The following is a 23,472-nucleotide window of genomic DNA, read 5'->3' on the forward strand; positions in this document are numbered from 1 at the left end:
GGTGCAACAGGAAAATTATACAAGGCGGACGCAATCCTGAGCACTCTGGCTGCAATCCAGTTAAGCACACGCTTAAGGGCTTTGCTGGATGGGGACCAAAGTACTTAGCACATTGCAGGACTCAGCTCATAAAGAGGATTTTCGTGGATTCAAGATGTTTACAGTTCCAGCCTATTAGCTTTAGTCCTTATTAAAACTGCATTAAAATGTGCCTTTTTATTTGATATTCATGGTGCACTGGGGGAAGGCCAGCAGTAGTAGGAGGACAGCATTTAGGTACTTCGGGTGAAGTCCAGGCTTCCTAATTATTGTACCCTTAACTCTGAATTTCCAGACAAACATTTGCAGTCTGGGTGAGAAGTTTGTGTGTAGAGACATGAGCTGAGTGAGGGGCAACACCTGACAGAGAGCCCCAATTATCTCGGCAGCGAAGGCAAGCCCACAGCCACCTAGGAGTGGTGATCAGACTGGCTCACAGAAGGCTCAGGGCTTGCTTGGAGAAGGTAAACTGCTTTTGTTCTGTCCATGTAATTTAAGAGGAAAGCCTGTCTAATTTAGCAGGTTGTAGAGTTTAAAATTAGATGAGACTCAATATGCATCCAGGCTGTTTGTTGTTTTAAAAGCCTTTTTCCCTTCCAACTACTAAACACACACACTTTGTTTTAACCAGGCTGTTAGTCACTGTGACAGGCTCCTGAAGAAAGGAACTACAGATGCCCGAATCGCAGTCAGGCCTGCAAGGTAACAAGGGCTGGTGACAGGAGGTACATACCCAGGTCCTGCTCAAAGAGTGGAAGAATCAGTCAGGCACTCAGAGTGAGCAAGGGGCAGATACACAGCCAGCCCCATAACCAGGACAGGTATGAACAATGTGCCCAGCAGATTTTCAAATCCTTTAATTGAAGGATATATACATTTTTAAATGCATTTTCTGGTTCTGCAGTTTAATTTCCTGCCATTTTAATAAGTGCATCTGATCTTTTGAATTACAGAAGTGAAAAGAAAATAATTCAAATAACTATTCTAGCAATAATTTGGATTATTCTCAACATACTGTACTTTGCTTAAACCAAGTAGTAGATACTTAACCGTTTCCATGTTTTATCAATCTACATTAATCTGTTTGTAATGTCTAATCAGACTAGAAATCTGCATCTGGGAGACTGCAAGTATGGAACCTAGAAGTCAGATACTGACCTGATCCTGCGTTAGCTACACCCTCATCTACATTAGTGGGAGTTTGCAGTGCACAAGGAATGTACAGATTCATGTCACCAGCCGGTAGCACTAAGGAAAGAAACCTTTATATTAGACATTTAGAGACATTCCTATTAATACAGCCAGCTATTTAAACCGTTTAAATCTAATGCTTTATGTATTTAAGAAAAGAGCATCCATAAAGCATTGTGTCACAGATTACCTGGAAAACAGATCAAAGATTTAATGCACTGCAAATTATATTTCTAAATGAGCAACGTAAATTAGTCTATGTTTAACCAACCAGGAACTTGTGTTCCTAACTAAATACAGATTTGATCATCTGGTACGTGATGTGACCTTCTGATTTAGGGGTATCAAAACTGTCTTCAAACTGGCATTTGCTTGGCATTTCTCTCATTTCTTCATGAATAGGCATGGCTCTTCCCACTGCACTCATCAGTTTCGTCTCCAGGGGACCCAATTTTAAGTATTCCTGGAGTTGCAGGAGAGAGAGAAATATTGTTGTTCATCAGCAATTGCATAGCAAAAGACGGCTATTTGCCTTTTTAAAGTGATGCTGTAAAGATGCCCTCAAGGGGTTCCATATTCAACGATTTCCATATGAAATGTGCTTAGTTTAGAGGTTTTCTTTCCAACTGCCAGCCCCACCAACTCAGTCTGGGGTTCAATAGCTTAGCTGGGTACTTTCCTTCCTATGCATTGTCATCAGTAATACTGTTTCTACAGGCCAAATTATGTCCTTCATTACACCTGTGCAGTCAATTGTTTTCACATTAGGCCCCAGTGACACCTGTGCAACTCTAGTGCAGTCCCTGCGTTTGCACAGGTGGAACTTAAACAATTATGTTACTAAAGCACAAGAAGGAACACAATCCCTCTCACCTACTCTCAGCTGTGTTTGCTCTGCAGGTGTAACAGGAGTAAACAGCAGCAAAAGCCCGTTTCTGCCACCCCAGTGGGCAGATATGGCTCTGTATATAGATGGGGGAGAGGCAGTTCAGTAAGCATCCTTTACAGAGTAGAACTACACCCTAAAGTAGTGTCAGATCAATGAGGTCTTTTGAACTTCATGGTTTTTGGCCATATTTCTCTTATATGTGGCTACTTACATTGGGAAGTGTCAATCTTTGTACTCAATAAGGGCTTGCCTCTGCGTCCCTTACTTTCACACACAGTTCCACTGAAGTCAATGGGACTACTTGTGTAAGCAAGTGCTGCAGAATCAGGAGCTAAGGTAGTGGCAAACGGCTAGAAAAATAGGATAGGTGTTTTAATGTCTCATGTATTCAATATTTTTCAGCAGAACAATCAGAGAATAAGAAGAGAAATGCTACAATATTTTTAAATCGAGAGCTCAAACACTGTAGACTGTCCCCATTCTATTGAACCTCCCTAGCAATGCCCTCACCCTGATTTTATTTTAAAGTACTGTTGCCCCTTTACTGAGCAGTAGCAGATTTTGAGGCCTTGCAGGCCATTTGGCACAGAAATCGGTGATGCAGTCAGGTGTTCTCTGAGTGCTGTTTGTTTGTTTGCAGAATATATACAAGCCCTCACAAAGGAGTGGTAACAAACAGCACATGGACAACTCCTTGCAGAAACCTCTGCCCTGTCCACAGAGGCAGTGCCCTGGAGCTCTGTTGCTTTCCGGCGCCCCACAGCAACATACATCCAACCCTTTAAATATGCTCTGTGCTCCTGTGCACTTACACGTGGGAAGCCCTAATCCAAGCCTCCTCTCGGACAGTGGAGTCTGGAAGAGGTGGCCTGGCCATTTATCCTTCCCAACACAAACCAAGTTCAGAAAAGTCTAATGCCCAGACAAAGGAGAGCACTTCAACCCACACAATACCCTTAATGGCATTCTGGATGCAGTCTCTCTATGGCATCTTCAACTCTTTCCATGGGGAGTTTCACACTGGCTGCTTATATATCAATAATCCCCAATGTGCAAGCCAACAGCACCTTTCGCCATAACAATACTGAAAGCTGAACCAGTGCTGCTAGTAGCTCATTTCCTGAGTAAAAAAAGGCTAGTGCCACAGTAAGTGAAAGAAGCCCCATTGATTTTAAACCTTTACCTGGAAATCTTTTTCATCTTCATACAATAGGTCGTTGAGAGCAGGAGCCATTGGCTCTCCCCACAGATCTTCATAGCTGTCTTCTTGCTTCTCACCCTCTGTCTTGGACTGAATATCTGAAAACACTTTCTTCGCTAAGACAAAGGGTTCTGTGCTCTTGGGGCTTTCATCTCCAGCATCTGTCTTTGCTTTTTGGGAGAAGTACAATGATATGCAATGGGGTTATACTTTGTGAAGGTCCGAATTAGGGTTTATTTTGGAAATTGTTTATAATCTTGACTATCAGGTTGCCAGGGAAACGCCAATATACTCATTTTGGATAGGTAAAAAACAGAACAATGGACAAGAGTAAATAGTTTGATGCCACAGTGCACATGCAAGCTGCTGAGATACTGCTACTCTATCCATAGCATCACTTTATATCGCACAATGCAGTGGAGTAACTCTCAAATGGACAGTTAATTCTGCATGTGTCTTGGACAGACACACTGAGACCATCTTCCAGCCTTAGATCATAGGTCACTGTATGACTGGAGGGACTATCTTTGGGATGAGATATAAGACCATGGTCCTGATGCACTGCTACAGATTGGGGGACCGACTGGCTAGGCAGCAGTTCCGCAGAAAAGGACCTGAGGGTTACAGTGGACAAGAAGCTGGATATGAGTCAACTGTGTGCCCTTATTGCCAAGAAGGCTAACGGCATATTGGACTGCATTAATAGGAGCATTGCCAGCAGATCGAGGGAAGTGATTGTTCCACTCTATTCGGCACTGGTGAGGCCTCATTTGGAGTATTGTGTCCAGTTTTGGGCCCCCCACTACAGAAAGGATGTGGACAAATTGGAAAGAGTCCAACGGAGGGCAAAAAAAATGATTAGTGGGCTGGAGCACATGACTTATGAGGAGAAGCTGAGGAAATTAGGTTTGCTTAGTCTGCAGAAGAGAAGAATGACGAGGGATTTGATATCAGCCTTCAACTACCTGAAAAACAGTTTCAGGAAGGATGGAGCTAGACTGTTGTCAGTGGTGGCAGATGACAGAACTAGGAGCAATGGTCCCAAGTTGCAGTGGGGGAGGTCTAGGTTGGATATTAGGAAAATTATTTTCACTGGGAGGAGGGTGAAGCACTGGAATGGGTTACCTAGGGAGGTGATGGAATCTCCATCCTTAGAGGTTTTTAAGGTGCGGCTTGACAAAGCCCTGGCTCAGATGGTTTAGCTGCGGTTGGTCCTGCTTTGAGCAGGGGGTTGGACTAGATGACCTCCTGAGGTCCTTTCCAACCCTAATATTCTATGATTCTATGATTCTTGGCCAGTAAAAATCTCAGGCATCTCTCTGTACAAGTTCCTAGCAGCCTAGCCTGGCCTGCCCAGTTCCATTTTGGGTAACAACATTCTACTGACCTAAATATCTACTGAACTTAACACAATAGTTCTTTTCTTTCTGTCCCTCAGCTGTGATGTAGAGTTACTGTGCATGCTGCTAAACTCAAGGTAACTGCACTTCACTGGTAGATAAAGTTATCACCATGTACAGTAGAATGTTTGCAAAGGACTTTGCAGATGAAAATCACTTAAAGTAAGATTATTTATAAAGTGCCAGAACTTTTTGGCATGTGCATTACCTGCGTAATCTCTACAATGTAGCCCTTCCAAGTCCTCACTAAGCAATTCCTCTCCTTGAACTTGCAGGCCAGCTCCCTGGGTAAGAAATAAATGCCTATAAAATTTTTAAAAAATAAATTACATTAGAGCTCTGAACTTCTTTCCCTAGAAACTGGAACAATTAGGCATGCCTTGTTTTCAGAAAAGACGCACTCTAAAAGCTATCTGACATTTAACCACAAGTTCAACATGGTGCAATGGTTTAAAAATGTGATTGAGGCAGCCAGGTAGCTTAATGACTATGCTCTTTTGTATCCTAGTTCAAGTCTGCCCATAAGATTTAAGAAAACAAATGCTGTAGTCTGGGATTAGTACACAGTCCAAACCACAGCTGGCAGTCTTCACTTAGAAGCAGTGCAAGGTTCTTCTAGCAGAGGGAGTTAGTCATCCCTTAACCACAAAAGGGGATCTCTGCTACAGCAGGGCTGAAATCACAAGGCAGAGACAGTAAAGAGAAGAGTGATAACCTCTGGTGTTACACACTACGTTTTTGATACCACATGTGCTAAATTAATCCTCTTCTGGGGAATAAATTAGCTCCATTAGGCATGAAGGAACTTCATGCTATGCAATGTACCCTTACAGTGCTGTGCAAAAGCCTCTTCCTTAGTTCTGCCTAGTACAGCATGTCATTTGCTGTACTTGGGATTGAAAAAAAACTAACTTAGCACATTATCATTCACTCCCCCAAATAGCTGAACCAACAATAAGGGGCAAAGCTTTGCCTAGTGTCCAGCCTGCATAGCTAGATGTAGGGGAAGTGTGGCAAGAAGGAATTCTGCCTCCCAGCTCCATGGCACTGCAGCCCTAAGGTGTGAGCCCTGGGGAGGGAGGATATGGGAGGATCTGTACAGCAGGACATAATCCAGCTCTGCCACCTCCACCTCCTGATCCCTATGCACAGGGAGTCACTAGGCAGCTGAGCTTCACATCATGCCCCCAACATCCTCAAATCCTGCCTCTTTTGAACAGTAAAGATGCATTGGTTCTACTGCCAGGGGACAATGAATGGCTGTGGAGGCATCAGAATTAGTTTCTAGGGCCCAGATCCTCTAAGGTATTTAGGCTTCCAACACCAACTGAAATCAATGCAAGTTAGGAGTGTAAATACCTTTTGAGGCCTTGGGCTTAGTAGAACCATTTTTACCTGGATATTTTAAGATTCTGAAGTCTGCAGTTAAACAGGCTCTTTATCATATATATATTTTCTTCTTCTAGTAGCTGAGCAGATGCTTCCAAGTCACTTACTTCCTTTCGGTACATTTCAACCTGTTGCAGATGAGAAAAACATGAGGTAATCTTTGAGAGAGAGGAGGCCTACACAAAGGGTCATGATCCTGGCACTCCTCAGTTCTTATCCTGTCTCACATCAGCTCCCTCTTTTGCCTTGGACAACAGAGAATGTCAAGATGGCAGGGGGTGTTTACCAACACTGACAATCACCATGATGGATATTGAAAGCATACGATGACGCAGCTGTGCATCATGGTGACAGAATGTGCCATGAGAAATAGAGGAATCTGACTGGAGTCCCCACTGCCAAATAAGCTTGCAGCTAACCAAACAAAAGTGTGCATGTATGTACAGCTGTGGGACAGGACGTGCTTGGTATTCCCTTTGCTGTAAATGTCCTTGTTAAGACTGACCAGGATGGAGAATCTGTATTGACTGGAAGAAAGAAAAACCAAACATGATCTTGGAGTCTTTCACACTGGCAAGAGAGGATTATTCACTTTGTGCAGTAACTGAGGTTCTTTGAGATGTGTCCCCCAGTGGGTGCTCCACTTTAGGTGTTGGCGTGTCCTCACGTCGTCGATTGGAGATTTTTGTTAGCAGTGCTCGTCGGGTCGTGCATGCACTGTAGTGGTCTCACGGCACTGTTGGCACCATTTTTGGCGCATGCGACATGACCTCCACCTTTCCTTCTCTACTGTGAAGCCTTAAAAATTTGACTCCGAAGTAAAGGGGAGGAGGGTAGATAGTGGAGCACCCACAGGGACACACATCTCGAACAACCTGAATTACTGCACAAGATGAGTAACCCTCTCTTCTTCTTCGAGTAGTGCCCCTGTGGGTGCTCCAATTTAGGTGACTCTCAAGCAGTATACCTAAATGGTTGGAGGGACTATGGAGTTGAGAGATTGCATGGAGGAGAGTACTGAGAGACCAACCACCGCATCTGATTGTGATACTTGGTCAATGGCATAATGTTTGGTAAACGTGTGGGTTGAGGCCCAGATAGCTGCCTTGCAGATTTCTATAATTGGTATGTTCTTTAAGAAGGCTGTGGATGTAGACACTGCCCTTGTGGAATGTGCTCTAATCATCTGTGGTGGTAGGATATGTGATTGCTCGTAACATGCATGGATACAGCCTGAAATCCACTTTGAGAGTCTTTGTGTGGATATGGCTTTTCCTTTGCAGCAATCAGCAATAGATATAAACAGTTCAGGGATTATCTAAATTATTTTGTTCTATAAAGGTTGAATGCTAAAGCCCACCTCACGTCTAAGGTATGGAAAAGAGCATTCTGTGGGTTGGCATGGGGTTTTGGGCAAAAGGTGGGTAAATGGATAGGTTGATTCCAGTGGAAAGATAATGTAACTTTGGGAATAAATTTTGGATGGGGCCTAAGAGTCACCTTATCTTTGTGGAATATTGTGTAGGGTGGATGTGCCATGAAAGCTCCGAGTTCACCTACACGTCTCGCTGATGTTATGGCCACTAAGAACGATACTTTCGTTGACAGATGCATTAGAGAGCAGGTTGCTAATGGTTTAAATGGTGGTTTAGTGATGGTTGTTGGAATTAGGTTGAGGTCCCATGGTGGTGTAGGGGGACGAATCTTCAGATATAAATTCTGTATGCCTGTCATAAAGCACTTTCCGATTGAATGTGTGAAGACAATGTCATTGTCTATGTGGCTGTGGAAAGTTGCGAGAGATGCTAGGTGCACTTTTAGAGAACTAATTGATAGCCCTGTTTCCTTTAGGGTGAGAAGGTATTCAAGCATGGCTGGGATTGGTATGGATGTGGCAGTGATATGCTTCTGTTGACACCAGGAGGTAAATCTGTGCCATTTTTGCAAGTAAGTCTTTCTCGTGGAAAGGTTTCTGCTGTTCAGTAATACATGTTTTACTGATTCTGAACATTCTAGTTCTGTCTGTCAAAACCAATTAGGAACCAGGCTGTTAGGTTGAACTTCCTCAGATATGGTTGGATGATGCGTCCCTTGTCCTGGGATAGGAGATCCTCGAGAAGTGGGAGATGGATTGGTGTCTGAGCTGACATCTGCATCAGGTAAGTGTACCAAGGTTGTCTGGACCACGCTGGGGCTATCATTATTACCATCGCTTTGTTCTGTCTTATTTTGAGGATCTTGGTTATTAGAGGAATTGGTGGGAATGCGTAGAAGAGATTCCAGCTCCAAGCGAGGAGGAATGCATCCTCCTTTTGATCCCGTCCCTATACCGCTCTTGATCAAAATTGGGGACATTTGTGATTGTATGTGGTGGCGAATAGCTCTTTAGTGGGGTAACCCCATTGTTGGAAAATGTTTTCCAGAAGTCCAGTGTGTAGCTCCCACTTGTGTTTGCTGGTGAACGTTCTGTTGAGGAAGTCTGCAGTTAATGTTCTGGATCCCAGGTAAGTAGGCCGCTGAAATGTTGATATTGTGGCGTATACATAAGTTCCATAATTTTATGACTTCTGTGCAGAGAGTTGGATTTCGCTCCTCCCTGACGATTGATGTAGAACATGCACGCGATGTTGTCTGTCATGATCTTTATGGGTTTGTTCACTATGAAAGGTAGGAAGTAGAGGCAGGTGTTGAGAACTGCGCGTAGTTCTAATAAATTTACATGCAGGGTTGCTTCATATGTGGACCATTTCCCCTGGACCATATGTCCCTGTAGATGTGCTCCCCAGCCTATCAGGATGCAGCCACAGTTATCATAATCGAGGGTGTTTCTTGTGTGAATGGAATACCTGATGTTAAATTTTGCGGATGTGTCCACCAACTCAATGATTGTTTGACCTTGTTCAGCACTGATACTATTTTATGTAGTGAGAGTTTGTGAGGCCTGGATACTGTTGAGAGCCATAGTTGTAGGGCTCACATATGTAGTCGTGCATATTGCCATATGTCCTAGTATTCGGAGACACGTACGGACAGTTATGATCAGGCTGTTTTGTGCTGCGGATAGCTGGTCTATTATAGTCTTGAATCTGGGCCTCAGTAGGAATGGCTGTAAGGGGGTCTAGGTGTGCACCTATGAACTTTATTTGTTGAACTGGTTCTAAAGTAGATTTTTTGACTTTTATCATCAGCCCTAGTTTTTGGAAGAATGTGGTCATGAGTCGTACTGCTTGAATGGCCTGCAGTTGGCTGCATGCCTTCATTAAGCAGTCAGCCAGGTAGGGGAATATAGTGACTCCCTTTTTGCGTAAATGTGCTGCGATGACAGCAAGTACTTTGGAGAAAACCCTTGGAGCAGTGGAAAGGCCAAAGGGTAGCACTGCGTACAGATAATGATTGGTTCCTAGCATAAGGCTGAGGAATCTCTTGTGAGCAGGATGAATAGCAACATGGAAATATGCAACCTGGAGGTAGAGGGCGGCAAATCAGTCCCCCTGCTCCAAAGCTGAAATTATGGTAGACAAAGTAACCATCCTGAATTTTTGAGCCTTTACGAATTTGTTCAGCTTTCTGAGGTCTAAAATTGGTCTCCAACCTCCAGTTTTCTTCTGGGTCAGGAAATACAGGGAGTAAAAACCTCTGCCTCTGTGCTGGGAGGGAACGTGTTCTATAGCACCTATTTGTAGCTGATGTTCAACTTCTTGTCGCAGTAGGTGTTCGTCGAGATGGGTCCCTGAAGAGGGACGGGAAAGGGATTTGGGTAGTAGGTGTGGATATGAAGGGGATGGTATATCCCGACTGGACAATTTCTAAGACCCATTTGTCCATTGTAATGTTTGCCCAAGAGTGGTAGAAAAGGTGTAATTGATGGTTGTAGAGGATGATGTTTGTCTATGGCTCCGGAAGCTGGGGGAGGTCGAGAAGCCCCTTGACCAAATCCTCAAAACTGAGGTTTAGAGAGGGCAGCCTGGGATGTTGATGGCTGCTGATTGGATTGTCTGCATTGTTGCATTCGATGTCTGTTGCGCAGTGTGTCATGTCTCCTGTATTGTGGGTGGTATTGATACATTGAGTTGTAAGGCTGGTATCTGAACAGTTTTCTCCTCGTCACAGGTGTGTAAATGCCAAGGGTGAGTAGAATGGCATGAGAGTCCTTTATCGTGTGCATGACTTCATCTGTCTTTTTGGTAAATCTTATCAAAAGGGAAGGTCCTTGATGATGGTCTGCAGTTGTTTAGGCAGATCTGCTGAATGTAACCACCAAGATCTACGCATGACTACTGCAGTTGCAACAGTTCAGGTCATGGTGTCGACAACATTGAGGGAAGCTTGAAGTGCCATCCTAGCGACCAATTGTCCTTCCTTTATGATGGACTGAAATTGTTCTTTCTTGTTGTCTGGTATGTGTTCAATAAATTCAGATAATTTCGCATAATTGTTGTGGTCATAGTTTGCTAATAAGGCTGCATAATTTGCAACTCTTAATTGTAGGGTTGCCGAAGTATATACCTTTCTTCCCAATAAGTCAAATCGTCTATCATCTTTACCATGAGGTGTGGATTTATGGTATTGTTGCTTATTCCTCTGGTTGGCTGCTTCTACAGCCAGGGAGTTGGGTGGTGGGTGGATAAAAAGATATTCTGTGTCAGCCCTTTTACAGGTGGGAGGGATGGTGGCTGGTGTTTGCCAGATGTTATTGGTAGGTTCCAACAGGGCGTCGGGGAGGGCAATTTTTGAGGAAGATTAAGTTTGCAGAATCTTCAAGAATTTATGCTATGATTCTGCTACTTCCTGTAGTGGGTTCTCTAGGTTATCCGCTACTCTTTAAAACAGTTCCTAGAATTGTTTAAAGTCGTCAGCAGTGGTAAGAGGTGGAGGGATTATGGCCTCATCTGGGGAAGAGGATGAGTTGTGAGGGGGTAATGTTATTTTCCGTTGAATGCTCTCCTCCGTGATCTCCAGTGTCTCAGTCTCAGCTGCTGTTGGGGCTGATTTAGGTGGCGACCTGGTTCTATGTGAATGAGAAGTGGACGGTCTGCTGTAGTGAGTGGAGTAAGTGGACCATGTATCCCATCTGGGTCAGTGCATATGGTAAGGAGAAAGTGGACCAAACCATGGTGGTCCAAACCATGGGGGTGGTGGAATCTTAGAATGATGATGTCTTTTAAGTTCCTGCACCTTGGGGGAGGACTGTTGGGGGGAGAATGTGGCCTCTTACCCGTCAAAGTTGTCCTCGCTTGAAATGGAATGGGTCAGATGGGCTCATCCTGAGAGAATTGAGCAGGAGAAGTATCCATGCCCTATAATGGGGAAATGAAGAGCACGTTAAGAATTCCTCCTCTTGTTCTTGGTGCCTGCGCTTTTCAGTATTCTCGGCACCGGTGTTGTTGGTGCTGTGGTCAGTGCCGGCGCTGGTGCCAGGAGCAGGTTGGTGCCGGAGGTTGGTGCTAGGGCAGTTGTTGGTGCAGTGCTGGGTTTTGAGACTCGGTAGTTGTCGGTCCTGTGACCTTGGTTGGCACTGAGATTTCTATCGGTGCCGGCATAATGGCAATTTTCACCATGTTACGGACCATTAACTTTGGCGGTACTGTATCTGAGTAAGGGGATCCTGATTTTTCCTTTTGCTCCACACTGGAGTGAGAAGGCTGTTTTGACACTGTGCTAGACAATGTAACTGAGGAATCTGTAGTCTCTTTGGTAGTCATTCGTTTATTCGCTGAGGTTGGAGATTTCCTCTTCTTGTGACCGATGTCAGGCAGAGTTAAGTGCCTTTTTCTGTTGGTCTTATCCTGTGAGACCGGTTTCTCTTGACTTGGGTCAGAGGCAGGTCTGAGAGATCTCTCCATTAGTATTATCTCTATTAGTATTACTATCTCTATCCCGTCTGGCTCTAGAACTTAGATTTTTACATTGGGAACATTTCTGAGATATATGTCCCTCTCCCAGGCACCTGATGCACAAGAATGCCTGTCAGACATGGGAACTGCATCTCTGCAGGAGGTGCATCTTTTGAGGCCAGGTGAGCTTGGCATGGCACACCACTTTGGTGAGGGAAGAGATTAACTAGTGTAAGGTAGGTTTAACTTAAAATTAAAACAAAAAACAAAAAAAAACAGGTAAATGGAATAAAACTAAGTTAAAACTGAGGGAAAAACTAACTAACTGCCTACAAACAACTAATTATAGGCATACTTAGACGAGCTGTGAGGAACTGCTAGAGTCTTCATCTCTGACCGTGGACGGCTGAGATGGAACTGAAGAAGTTGGGTCGTTCGTGCTGAAACGGGCGCCAGCAGTGCCATGAGACCACTACAGTGCACGCACGACCTGGACAAGCACTGATAGCAAAAATCTCCGATCGACAACGCGAGGACACGCCGACACCTAAAGTAGAGCACCCACAGGGACACTATTCAAAGAAGAATGTAATTTCCTTCATTTAGTTCAGAAAAGAGATTTAATGCACCAAAAAAATAAACTTTTTATCTAGGAATGAGCTGTAATTTGCCAGATGTTAGTTATATTCTGTTAAAATATCAACAAAAAAGCATCAAATCATCAAATAACCAAACAACCCCATCAAACAAATCCATGGTTTTCCTTCTTCTCCCTACAAATTACAGGACTTCTTTGCTCATCTCCCATCTAACTTAAGGTCTTGAGACACCTCCTCCACAAGTACCTCTATAACATCTATATTCAACATTAATATCTATCCCATTGCAATATTGCAGCAGGCTTTTTATACAAATTTAAATGACATTTTGTAAATGTTTGAAGGACTGAGCCCTAAATTTGTATGCATGATCTCATACGTTTCTGCTTATTAAATCATTGATTTTATGGAGCGGTGTAGTCACTAGCAGAGCCAAAATTATGGCTGGAAGGTGGGCACTGAAGTTGTGACAGGGTATGCATCTTAATGTCACACACAGAAAACCAGTCTTTCCCTCACAACTGTGGCTTACTTAGGGCAACATCCTGCTTACCTTTCTCACTGAAGTTCTTAAAGGCCTACAATAAGAAGCAAAGTGATGACTATAGACTACTGCTAAATTCAAACCCTACTTGTCATGGAGTGAAAAACCAGATAATTCTCTTACCTCTTCTTTCAGCCATTCATTTTCTTCAATCTCCCTGTGACTAGTTTTGTCAATGTGCTTTACGGCATTCTGTGAAAACAAAATTTAGGTCTCTGAAGACAAGTCTTGTCTCTGAAGACAAGACTTTGACAATGGCACATATCTGAGGAAAACATTTCTAATGGCACATCTAGTCCTCTAGACAGGAAATACCTAGACAGGGAACTGGAAACTGTGTGAAGTTCCCCATACAATTCCCATGGGGGACTTGAAGGTAGGCAGGAGGGTTAGCCCTCAAATCAGCTATTCCTCACAGATGTTCCAGCTCAACACAGATGTTCCAGCCCAATGCAGTTTGTGACCAGTTGTTATTTCTGATATTTGAGTTTTCCTTAAAAAGAGCTTTCAACCTCCCAGCCTATCTGCTATTTCTGATTTATCCTGCACTGAAGTCATAATCTTATCTGTGTGAAATCAGTCTTTTGTAATGGAAGGAAGGCGATACCGCAAATTCTGTGTTGTGGCCCTGACCCTTTGGGGCTCCTTGCAGGTACAAAGGTCCGTACTAGTAAATTTGATTGCAAGATCAGGGGTTTTGACTTCATTACTGACTCAAGTAAGAAATGAACAATCACCTAAACCCCTGATCTCCAAAGGGATCTAATGAAGTGTGGAATCCTACTGATAGACATACAGATCCATCAGCATATATCTGGTATAAATGAGAGAAGAATTAGATCCCACATGTATTGATGAAATCTAACAGTTTGTCTTTAGACTACAGAAAACTGAAGTATGTTTTTCTACTTTCTGACCATTTTAGTCCATTCTTGGATCAATCTCAATTCTTGAATGAGAAAACAATATGATATAAAACTCCAAGAACATACTTAGGCCTCAAACTTGAAAACACTTATGCACATGTTTAACTTCAGTGCAACTACTCACTTTTGAAACCAAGAAAATATATAAATATTTGCAGAAACAGAGCTTTTATCATTGCCAGTTTTGTTTTTGCATAAAACAGCATTGGGGAAATACTTTTTCATGATTTTTTTTTAAATGTCAAAAGCTATTTAAGTTTAAATTAAATTCTAAATTGAAACTCTGGATCTGCATTATTTTTGTTCCACATGTTCATATTTACATTTATTTTCTGTGACTTTCTTAAATTGCAAGAAATAGCAATATTTAGATATTTTTAAATTTGGCTTGAAATGTACAGAATGACCCTTTATGTATTTTGGTTACAAATTCAACATTTTATTTTAAATCCCACAATCTTAGAAATTTTCACTGTAATTTTTATTGTTCAAAATTATATTCACAGCAAAAATGTCAAGTTCTTGAGTGAGCCTTTGTGCCTCAGTTTCTTCAGCTGTAAAATAGGGATGATAATACTGACTTCCTTTGTAAAAGCACTTTGAGATATAGTGCTTTGCATCAGATGATAAGTTAGGTATTATTCTTATTATATCATATTTAAAATAAAGAGAACTACAATATTGGTCAATAGTTCATTTTATTCTGCTCCTACCTACCTCCTTCCACTAATGAAGGCCCAAGTCAGTCTTTTTTTAATCCAGTTTAAAATCAATAAAAGAATGATTATAACCAAGACGTGATTAGCACTCAGTATAAAAGCAGAAAAAATACCTCAGTAGCCCATTCCTTCTTTTGGTCCATTTGTTTCTCAACCAATCCGTCCATTTTTTCTTTTGTCATTTCCAGAGTGTTTCTATAATATTCTTTTAAAAGCAAAGCAGAAGTCATTAGGTGACATTGATTCCCTCTGCAGATAAGATATCTCACTCATTGTTACTGAGCTCACGGGACTCCAAAGCCAGCGTCACTATTGACCACATATATATAGCAAGGGATGTGAGTGTAGATATACCCATGCTAGCTAGCTAGCACAGGTAACCAGAGTAGTGTAGATGTGGAGGTACAGGCTTCAGCCTCAATTAGCAACCTAAGTACAAACTCGATAGGGAATCAGAGTATGTACCCAGGTGACTAGCTCATGCTGCCACATCTACACCAGCTAGCTAGATTAAAGCTAGCATAGGTATGGCCTATTGTGCTACAATCACACCTTCATCTGTAATGTAGACGTACGCTAAAGATGGCATCAACACTTCCACCAGACCCTAATGCCTGAGAAACTATTTTCAGTGAGTATATTTAATTCCCAGCATTCTTCATGCACGATTGCTGTGTATTGTGTATATTGACTAATATTAATGCGTAGAATCATACTTGTCCCTGCCCTATGCTGGCATGCAAGAGAGATGCAAGGAACCTTCTTCCCATTGTGCTGTGGCAAATCACAGTCCTTTCATTCCATGAGTGCAAGGACTCTGAAATTAGTGCTGAAACACCACTGGTCTCCCCAAGACGAGTGGGGAAGAGGCAGAGCAAGAATGAAGCCATGCTCCCCTGTGCTGGCCAGTGTGAGCAGGGTGATGCACATGAGGAAATGCTGTGCCCTATAAAAGGGTATAACATGGGCTGCTCTGGCCTACACTCTGGTGGTATTGTGCTTGAGGCAAGTATAAGTTTTCTACAAGCTCCTGCTAGAATGGCGAGCTTTCACACCCCCTTCTGTGGCCAGTGGCTTGCATGCCACAGTCTTAGGCCTTGTCTACACTTAAAAAATAAGTTGACCTAATATAGGTTGACTTACAGCCACAGTGGTGGCTGATGTCCACACTGCCCTCTTTGGGTTGGTGCAGTGTGTCCTCAACAGAAGCACTTCCACCGACCTAAGGGGCAGTGTGAGGAGCTGAACCTTATCTCTCAGCTCCCTGCTGGGAGTCCACAGGCTCCTGAGCTCCCCGTGGGCTGCTTCCCCACTCCCCTGTCCCAGTAGGGATCCTGGGGAAGACACACGTGGACTTCTCCATTCCCTTCTCCTCTGGAACAGGCAGCCATGTCAATTTCACATCTCAGCAATGGAGCAGGTGGAGAAGCACCTGGAATTCTGGCCCCAGCTCCCAGCCAAGAGTGGAAACCAGCAGCCTGGGCTTGGCCTTTCTTGTCAATTTCACTGCTTCAGGGGAGCAGTGAAATTGACAAGAATGACAGCCCCACTGCTGATGTAAGGGGACATTGACACTGCGTTGCTCTAGCTATGCTGACAAAAGCCCTACACCTCTAGTTGAGGTGATTTTGTCAAAAAAAAACAAAAAAACAGGGCAGTTATGTCGGCGGGGGTTGATTGCAGTGTGTACGCCACCTGTGTTTTGTCAGTGAAAGCTGACTTTGGTGGACAAAACTCTCTAGTGTAGACCAGGCCTTGCATGCAAACGGGAAGAACACCAACAGTATAATACACTGACCAGAGCAACCGATTTAGGATATCCTGGTCCACCAAGATCTCTCTCTTAAGCCCAAAGTATAGTAGTGTTAACTATAAAATTAGATGCCAGACTGTAAGTAACTTATTCATTTCCTTTTATACTACAACAGCTGCAGATTCAGACACAGAAATTTCAGCAAAGGGTATCTTAGCACTAAGGGTTATGCAACCTGTTCAGCCAATAGCAGACTCTAGCAGCAAAGAGAAGTCATCTCTGGATAAATACAAATTACAACTTTCTCACAATTCATACAGTTTAAAGCCAGAAGGGACCATTAGATCCTCTTGTGATGCTGTCTGGAATATAAGTGACCATTTATAATATTATTGACATCAATATTGCAAAATTACAATGAATCTTACCAAATATGCTGTGTCAGGTACCATTGGAAAGGTTATAATTTGCTAAGTAAAATATTGTTTATATGTATGTATCAGTTTTGTATCATGAGTTCTAAATATGTCTAGTATATTTCAAAAACAATGAGAGTCCTGTAGTACCTTAAAGACTAACAAATTTCTGCGGGCATAAGCTTTCATGGGCTGCAACCCACTTCATCAGATGAAACCCACAAAAGCTTATGCCCACAGAAATTTGTCAGTCTTTAAGGTGCTACAGAACTCTCGTTGTTTTTGCTGTATACAGACTAACACAGCTACCCGTGTTATTCTGGAATAATATGTTATGCTGGAATTCTGATATATTTGTATTTCAAACTTGTGCTGTGTTTCTGGGTGAAACCCAGCCACTAGACAGGGTGGCAGCAGCACTAAGCCTGCTTACTGGCCCATCAAGGAAACTCAAATGTGCAATGAATCCAATGAAAGATTCAGGAAACCAGGAATTACACCTTATGAGTCACCAAGACATGTAGGAACATGCCTGTGGACTGGGGATTCTGAGGCTTTTCCATGCCATGTGCTGTGTGGCTGTGTTTGGGAAAAAGGAAGTACAAGCCTCATGGCAGAAACTATTAAATACAGTTGCACCATCTCCATCTTGTCTTCATTCCTTGCTTCCTACCTCTGGATCAACTCATCTACAACTGAAGCTGCGAAACAAAGTACTGAGACCCATGCAGGTACTAGATGTAGACCAGAGGAACTATACAAGCCCAAAAACTCCACAATACTACTAAGAATCTGATATAGATGGACTTTGAGGTCATTTGTATGTATCTGATCATTTAACTTTGATCATTTAACATCTCTCTTCTCATTTGTTTCTTTCTTTTTATAATAAACCTTTAGTTTTAATTACTAACGGATTGGCTGGCAGCGTGGTATTTTGGGTAAGATCCAAACTTATATTGATCTGGCAACATGGCTGACCCTTTGGGGATCAGGATAACATTTTGGTAAAGGGAATAAGAGTCTAAATAACTTATCTCTCTACTGGACCCAGTTGCTGATTGGGTACCAGAGGCTGAAATGCAATAAAGGGGGCTGTTCTTTAATTTGGGGATTAAAGTTCCTGCAGATTTGGTACCTGTCGTGGACATGAGGTTCTCCTAGGCACATCAGGCACTTGGAGTGTGGATCACTAGTTCCCAAATGGCAGGAACTGAAGAGTACAAAAAAAGTACGCCAATGAAAGGAAGCGTACAATTAAACTATCCTAATGCTAAAACTAGTAACTGTTAAAGTACCAACTATATACAACACTAGAAACGAGGGAAAGCTTGCAGTAGCAAGGTAGAATGCTCCAACCACCATCACAGGCAGTAAGCAAGAACGGAGGGCAGTTCTGTCCTTTCTGCCATTGTGCAGAAGCACAAGGGCACATGTGCCACCTTGACAGATATCACTGAAGTAAAAATCTGACAACAGTGCACTGGGCAAATACACATCTGAAGCGGAATGGACATGGGAGAAACAATAACAGAAAATGTGGAAATGGCAGAAGGGCTAAATGACTTTTTTGTTTCAATTTTCACTGAAAATGTTAGTGTGACTGGACGTCTAACACATTGACTGCCAGAGAAAACGAGGTAGGATATAAGGCTAAAATAGGGAAAGAACAAGATAAAAATTACTTAGACAAATTAGATGTCTTCAAATCACCAGGGCCTGATGAAATACACCCTAGAATACTCGAGGGGCTGACTGAGGAGATATGTGAGCCATTAGCAATTATTTTCAAAAAGTCATGAAAGACCGGAGAGATTCCAGAGGACTGGAAAAGGGCCAAGATAGTGCCAATCTATAAAAAGGGAAATAAAGACAACCTGGGGAATTACAGACCAGTCAGCTTAACTTCAGGACCTGGAAAGATAATACAGCAAACAATTAAGCAATCAGTTTGCAAACACCTAGAAGATAATAAGATAAGTAACAGTGAGCATGGATTTGTCAAGAACAAATCACATCAAACCAACCTGATAGCTTTCTTTGACAGGGTAACAAGTCTTGTGGATAGTGGGGAAGCAGTACATGTGGTATATCTTGACTTTAGTAAGGCTTTTGATACAATCTTGCATGACCTTCTCATAAACAAACTAGGGAAATACAACCTAGATGGAGCTACTATAAGGTGGGTGCAAAACTGGTTAGAAAACCATTCCCAGAGAGTAATCATCAGTGGTTTACAGACAAGTTGGAAGTGCATATTGAGTTGGGTCCCACAGGGATGAGTTCTGGGTACAGTTGTGTTCTACATCTTCATCAATGATTTAGATAATGGCATAAAGAGTACACTTATAAAGTTTGTGGATGATACCAAGCTGGGAGGGGTTTCAAGTGCTTTGGAGGATAGAATTAAAATTCAAAATGATCTGGACAAACTGGAGAAATGATCTGAAGTAAGCAGCATGAAATTCAATAAGGACAAATGCAAGCAGGAACAATCAGTTGCACACATACAAAATGGGAAATGACTCCCTAGGAAAGAGTACTATGGAAAGGGATCTGGAGGTCATAGAGGATCACAAGCTAAATATGAGTCAACAGTGTAACACTGCTTCAAAAAAAGGAAACATCATTCTAGGATGTATTAGCAGGAGTGTTGTAAGCAAGACACAAAAAGTCATTCTTCCACTCTACTCCATGCTGATAAGGCCTCAAATGGAGTACTGTGTCCAGTTCTGGGCGCCAGGTTTCAGGAAAGATGTGGACAAACTGGAGAAAGTCCAGAGAAGAGCAGCAAAAATGATTAAAGGTCTAGAAAACATGGCCTATGAGGGAAGATTGAAAAAACTGGGTTTGTTTAGTCTGGAGAAGAGAAGACTGAGGGGGGGACATAACAGTTTTCAAGTACATAAAAGGTTCTTACAAGAAGGAGGGAGAAAAATTGTTCTCCTTAACATCTGAGGATAGGACAAGAAGCAGTGGACTTAAATTGCAGCAAGGGCCATTTAGGTTGGAAATTAGAAAAAACTTCCTAACTGTCAGGGTAGTCAAACACTGGAATAAACTGCTTAGAGAGGTTGAGGAATCTCCATCACTGGAGATTTTTAAGAGCAGATTAGACAATCACCTGTCAGGGATGGTCTAGATAATGCTTGGTCCAGCCGTAAGTGCAGGGGACTGGATTAGATGGCCTCTCAAGGTTCCTTCCCGTCCTATGATTCTATGTTCAGTAACTCAAAGAACAATCTTTTGTCTCTTATCTTGTCGCTTGATTGTAAGTTCCTTTGGGCAGGGACCGTCTTTGTATTGTGTGTTTGTATGGCAGCCAACACAATGACCTATTACTAGGACTCCTAATTTATATTGCTACAGCAATATAAATAATAGTAAATCTTTCTAACAATATGCTTTAGTTCAACCACATTACTGGATTAGATGCAAGAATCACTGTATGAGAGAAACTAGATGATCATAATGGTCTCTTCTGCCCTTAAAAATCTATATAAATGTTCATTCTTTTTTCTGTTTTACATCTCAGTTGATGTAATGAAATTTTGAATTGATTTAAAACAGGGAAGACATAAAGTGCAAAACACCAGTCTTTCCTGAGGTAGTTACTTAAAGTACTAACTGACAGGCTGCAATAGGAAAAACAGTTCAGATCTTTATCAAGCTAAAGTATGTTTTCACAACAATTACCCTGGGGAAGACAAAGAGGATAACTGAATGATTCTTGTCTTCAGCACTTGATGCTTGGTAATGGTTGGCACTGACTGTACGGGGACCATTCTCACAGTGGTGTCACTGCCTGTCACTACCAGCTGCTTGGCTGTGGTAATGAATACTCAGAGTGTTACAAGGGGAAAAAAATCAGGACTTTTAAAAAAAATAAGAAGAGCTACATAACACCTAAATAACTAGCATATTATTTTAAAGTAATCTATACAAATGAATCTATCTAATGCTTTTAAAGCACTCACAACTATAATATCTAAGCTCTTACATATGATCCATTGCTTCATCAGAACTGAAGCTCTGTCTTGAATTTGCACACATTCATGCTGGGGATATTGCAAAGCCTTGGATACGTGATTTTGTAACCAGTATGCTAACTTCAGTTCTTGCGTAACCAAGTGAAGCTCCACTGGCACCTGGTTACAGTAGGTCTGAATTTCACCAGTCCCAAAGATGATCTAACACAGGGGTCAGCAACCTTTCGGACGTGGCGTGCCACATCTTCCCCTATTCCCCCCGCCCCTCTCCCATGTGCTGTGAGCCCAGCGCCCTGGCCAGGAGCCACTCCCAGCCCCAAGCAGCACTGTGCGGCGGCCTCTGCCCCCGCTGGCCCCATCCCTCTACCTGCACTGGGCTCACGTGACATCATGGGGGAGAGAGGCGGGGCCAAGAGGGGGGAGCAGCTGCTGTGCAGTGCTGCTTGAGGCTAGGAGTGGTACGGCTCCGGCCAGGGCACAGCTGGGTCCATGTTGGAAAAGGGCAGGGCCAGAAGGGGCGAGCGGCCACTGTGCAGCGCTGCTTTGGGCTGGGAGCGGCGTGACTCCAGCCAGAGCACCACTGGGCCCACATGGGAGAGGGGTGGAGGTGGAAGGGGGGAGCAGCGAGTGCCACTCAAAATCATCGCACGTGCCACCTTTGGCACGCGCTCCATAGGTTGCCGACCCCTGATCTAACATTTCTCTTGTGTCAAAGGAGTTTTTAAATGGAAACCTGTGAAGTGTAGTACACGACAAGAAGCACTCAGCATAAACCCACACTTTCAAACGTAGGTACCTAAAATTAGGCTCCATAATCTGTTTTTAGCCACCTATATAAAAGCAGCCTGATTTTCAAAGGTATTGCACACTGGCAACACTCTCTTGACTTCATTGGAGCACCTCTGAAAAGTGGATTGCTTTTATTTAGTGGCCTACATACAGATTACGGAGCCTAACTTTAGGCATACAGGTTTAAATATTTTGGCTTAAATGTATGTAATTAGTCTGAGCGTTAATTACGTTCTGCAAATGAAGGCTGTAGCTTATTTATGCACTATATGTACTTGTATTGATCTTGCTGTAACTGACCTGTCATTTGCTCAAGGTCATCTTTGAATCCGTGGATATCCTTTTCAAGGAGCTTGATCTGTTTGCCATGTTCTCCACTTCCCACATTTTTGTACTCTAACCAGTAATCCTTCTCAGCCTGTTTTACCAGTAGTTTTTGCTCAACTTCATTTATTTTGGAGCGTAGCTCTATTAAAATAACAAAACTAGAAGGGTGAGTCCTTTTTTCTATTATTGCATCAATTTTTTCAGTTAGGGAATTTTCAAAGGGAGCAGAGGAGGAAGTCTCATATCCTGCAAATTGTTACAACATCATGGCCCTCTATATTCTCAGGGGCCACCATTTTCTCTGAGGGCAGTTTGGTTTCATCTGGGTGAGAATAATAGGTGACCATGGCCATTTTGAAAGAGACCATTTTAACTGAGGGCCCCAGTCCTACTAAGAACAGAGAAAGTGCAGCCAGTTTGAAAAAGGGCAGTGCATTCTCTGTAGTAAAACATTATTCTTCAGCCTCTGAGGAAAAAGAGTTATAGATGTAAGCAAGATCTGAGTGGCTCTCCCCTGCTCAGCCAGCTGAAAGGGGAGGCACTTTATTTGCATAGGCTCTGTATTTGCATGAGTACAACTAGGTGCTCAGCATGGTTGCACTATATCTGCATAAGCACACCTATGTGCTGAGCATGATGGGAAATGACCAGTCTGGCTGGTATCGGGTTACAAATCACTGTAGGGGTAATGAAATGTTGTCCCCCTACTGTATGAACAAATGGCAGCAGAACTGTGCTTAGTGTGTGATTCACTCTCATCAGAACAGAACTCAACAAAAGAGGCTTTTGGATGCTGAGCACTGTGAGAGAAGCGGGGAGAGGTAGGGGATCTTCCTGCTGAAGCTGTGCCACCCTGACCAAGGGCTACCCTCAGGCATGGATTGACTATCTCCTCCCACTGTTAAAAGGTAGAACTAATTATTCCTCTTGGAGTCTTTTGTTTTGTTAAAAAGCAGGGATAATGCTCCTGTGTCAAGAGAGGGTTTTCCCATGAACTGAGAGCTGAAATCACTGGAAGTTGAAACTCACTAGAGCTGAAGTCCCTAAAGGAACTGGGAAACCTTAAGAGACTGACAGCCAACAGAGAGGGCTGGTTGAGGCCTGCATCCAGCAGGCGGTGGGGGCCAGCAGAGGGGGCTGATGGAGGCCCACATCCGGCAGGTGGAACGGGCCAGCAGAGGGGGCTGGTCGAGCCCTACAGCCGAGAAGTGGACAGTGCAACTATGACGGTCGGCAGGGCAGGGGAAAGCGAGAAGAGAAAGGTAAGGGAGAGGCAAAGGACACGCCTTTGTGCTCTGGGGTGGGTTCTGCTCATTGTGTTTATGGATTCTGTTTGCACTGTTTTCCCAAACCAATGCTGTGTTACTTCCTTCCGTTTTATTAAAAGGTTTACTTTCTCACTCAGACTATGTGCTTGTGAGAGGGGAAGTATTGCCTTTTGGGGGTGCCCAGGGGATAGTGAGTGAT

At 43.1% G+C, this 23,472-nt stretch overlaps 1 protein-coding gene across 3 annotated transcripts in view; it reads right to left on the reverse strand.

Moving 5' to 3' along the window:
• Positions 1–856: 856 nt before the first annotated feature.
• CCDC83 (coiled-coil domain containing 83) overlaps positions 857–23,472 on the reverse strand; it is a 44,199-nt gene continuing 21,583 nt past the window's right edge. For 2 of the 3 annotated variants that reach the window (XM_067568778.1, XM_067568768.1), the window contains 7 exons: positions 21,979–22,146; positions 14,845–14,936; positions 13,210–13,278; positions 6,116–6,237; positions 4,929–5,023; positions 3,303–3,490; positions 858–1,693 (listed from right to left, as the gene is read on the reverse strand). In XM_067568778.1, coding sequence (XP_067424879.1) covers positions 1,517–1,693; positions 3,303–3,490; positions 4,929–5,023; positions 6,116–6,237; positions 13,210–13,278; positions 14,845–14,936; positions 21,979–22,146 — 911 coding nt within the window. In that variant the 3' untranslated portion in view covers positions 858–1,516. Of the gene's footprint in view, positions 1,694–3,302; positions 3,491–4,928; positions 5,024–6,115; positions 6,238–13,209; positions 13,279–14,844; positions 14,937–21,978; positions 22,147–23,472 lie in introns of all 3 variants that reach the window. The other variant, XM_067568784.1, reaches the window with a different exon arrangement.

The sequence above is a fragment of the Emydura macquarii genome, unplaced genomic scaffold, assembly GCF_026122565.2.
Source record: "Emydura macquarii macquarii isolate MOO-44397 ecotype Brisbane River unplaced genomic scaffold, CSIRO-AGI_Emac_v2 contig_318, whole genome shotgun sequence".
NCBI lineage: Eukaryota > Metazoa > Chordata > Testudines > Chelidae > Emydura > Emydura macquarii.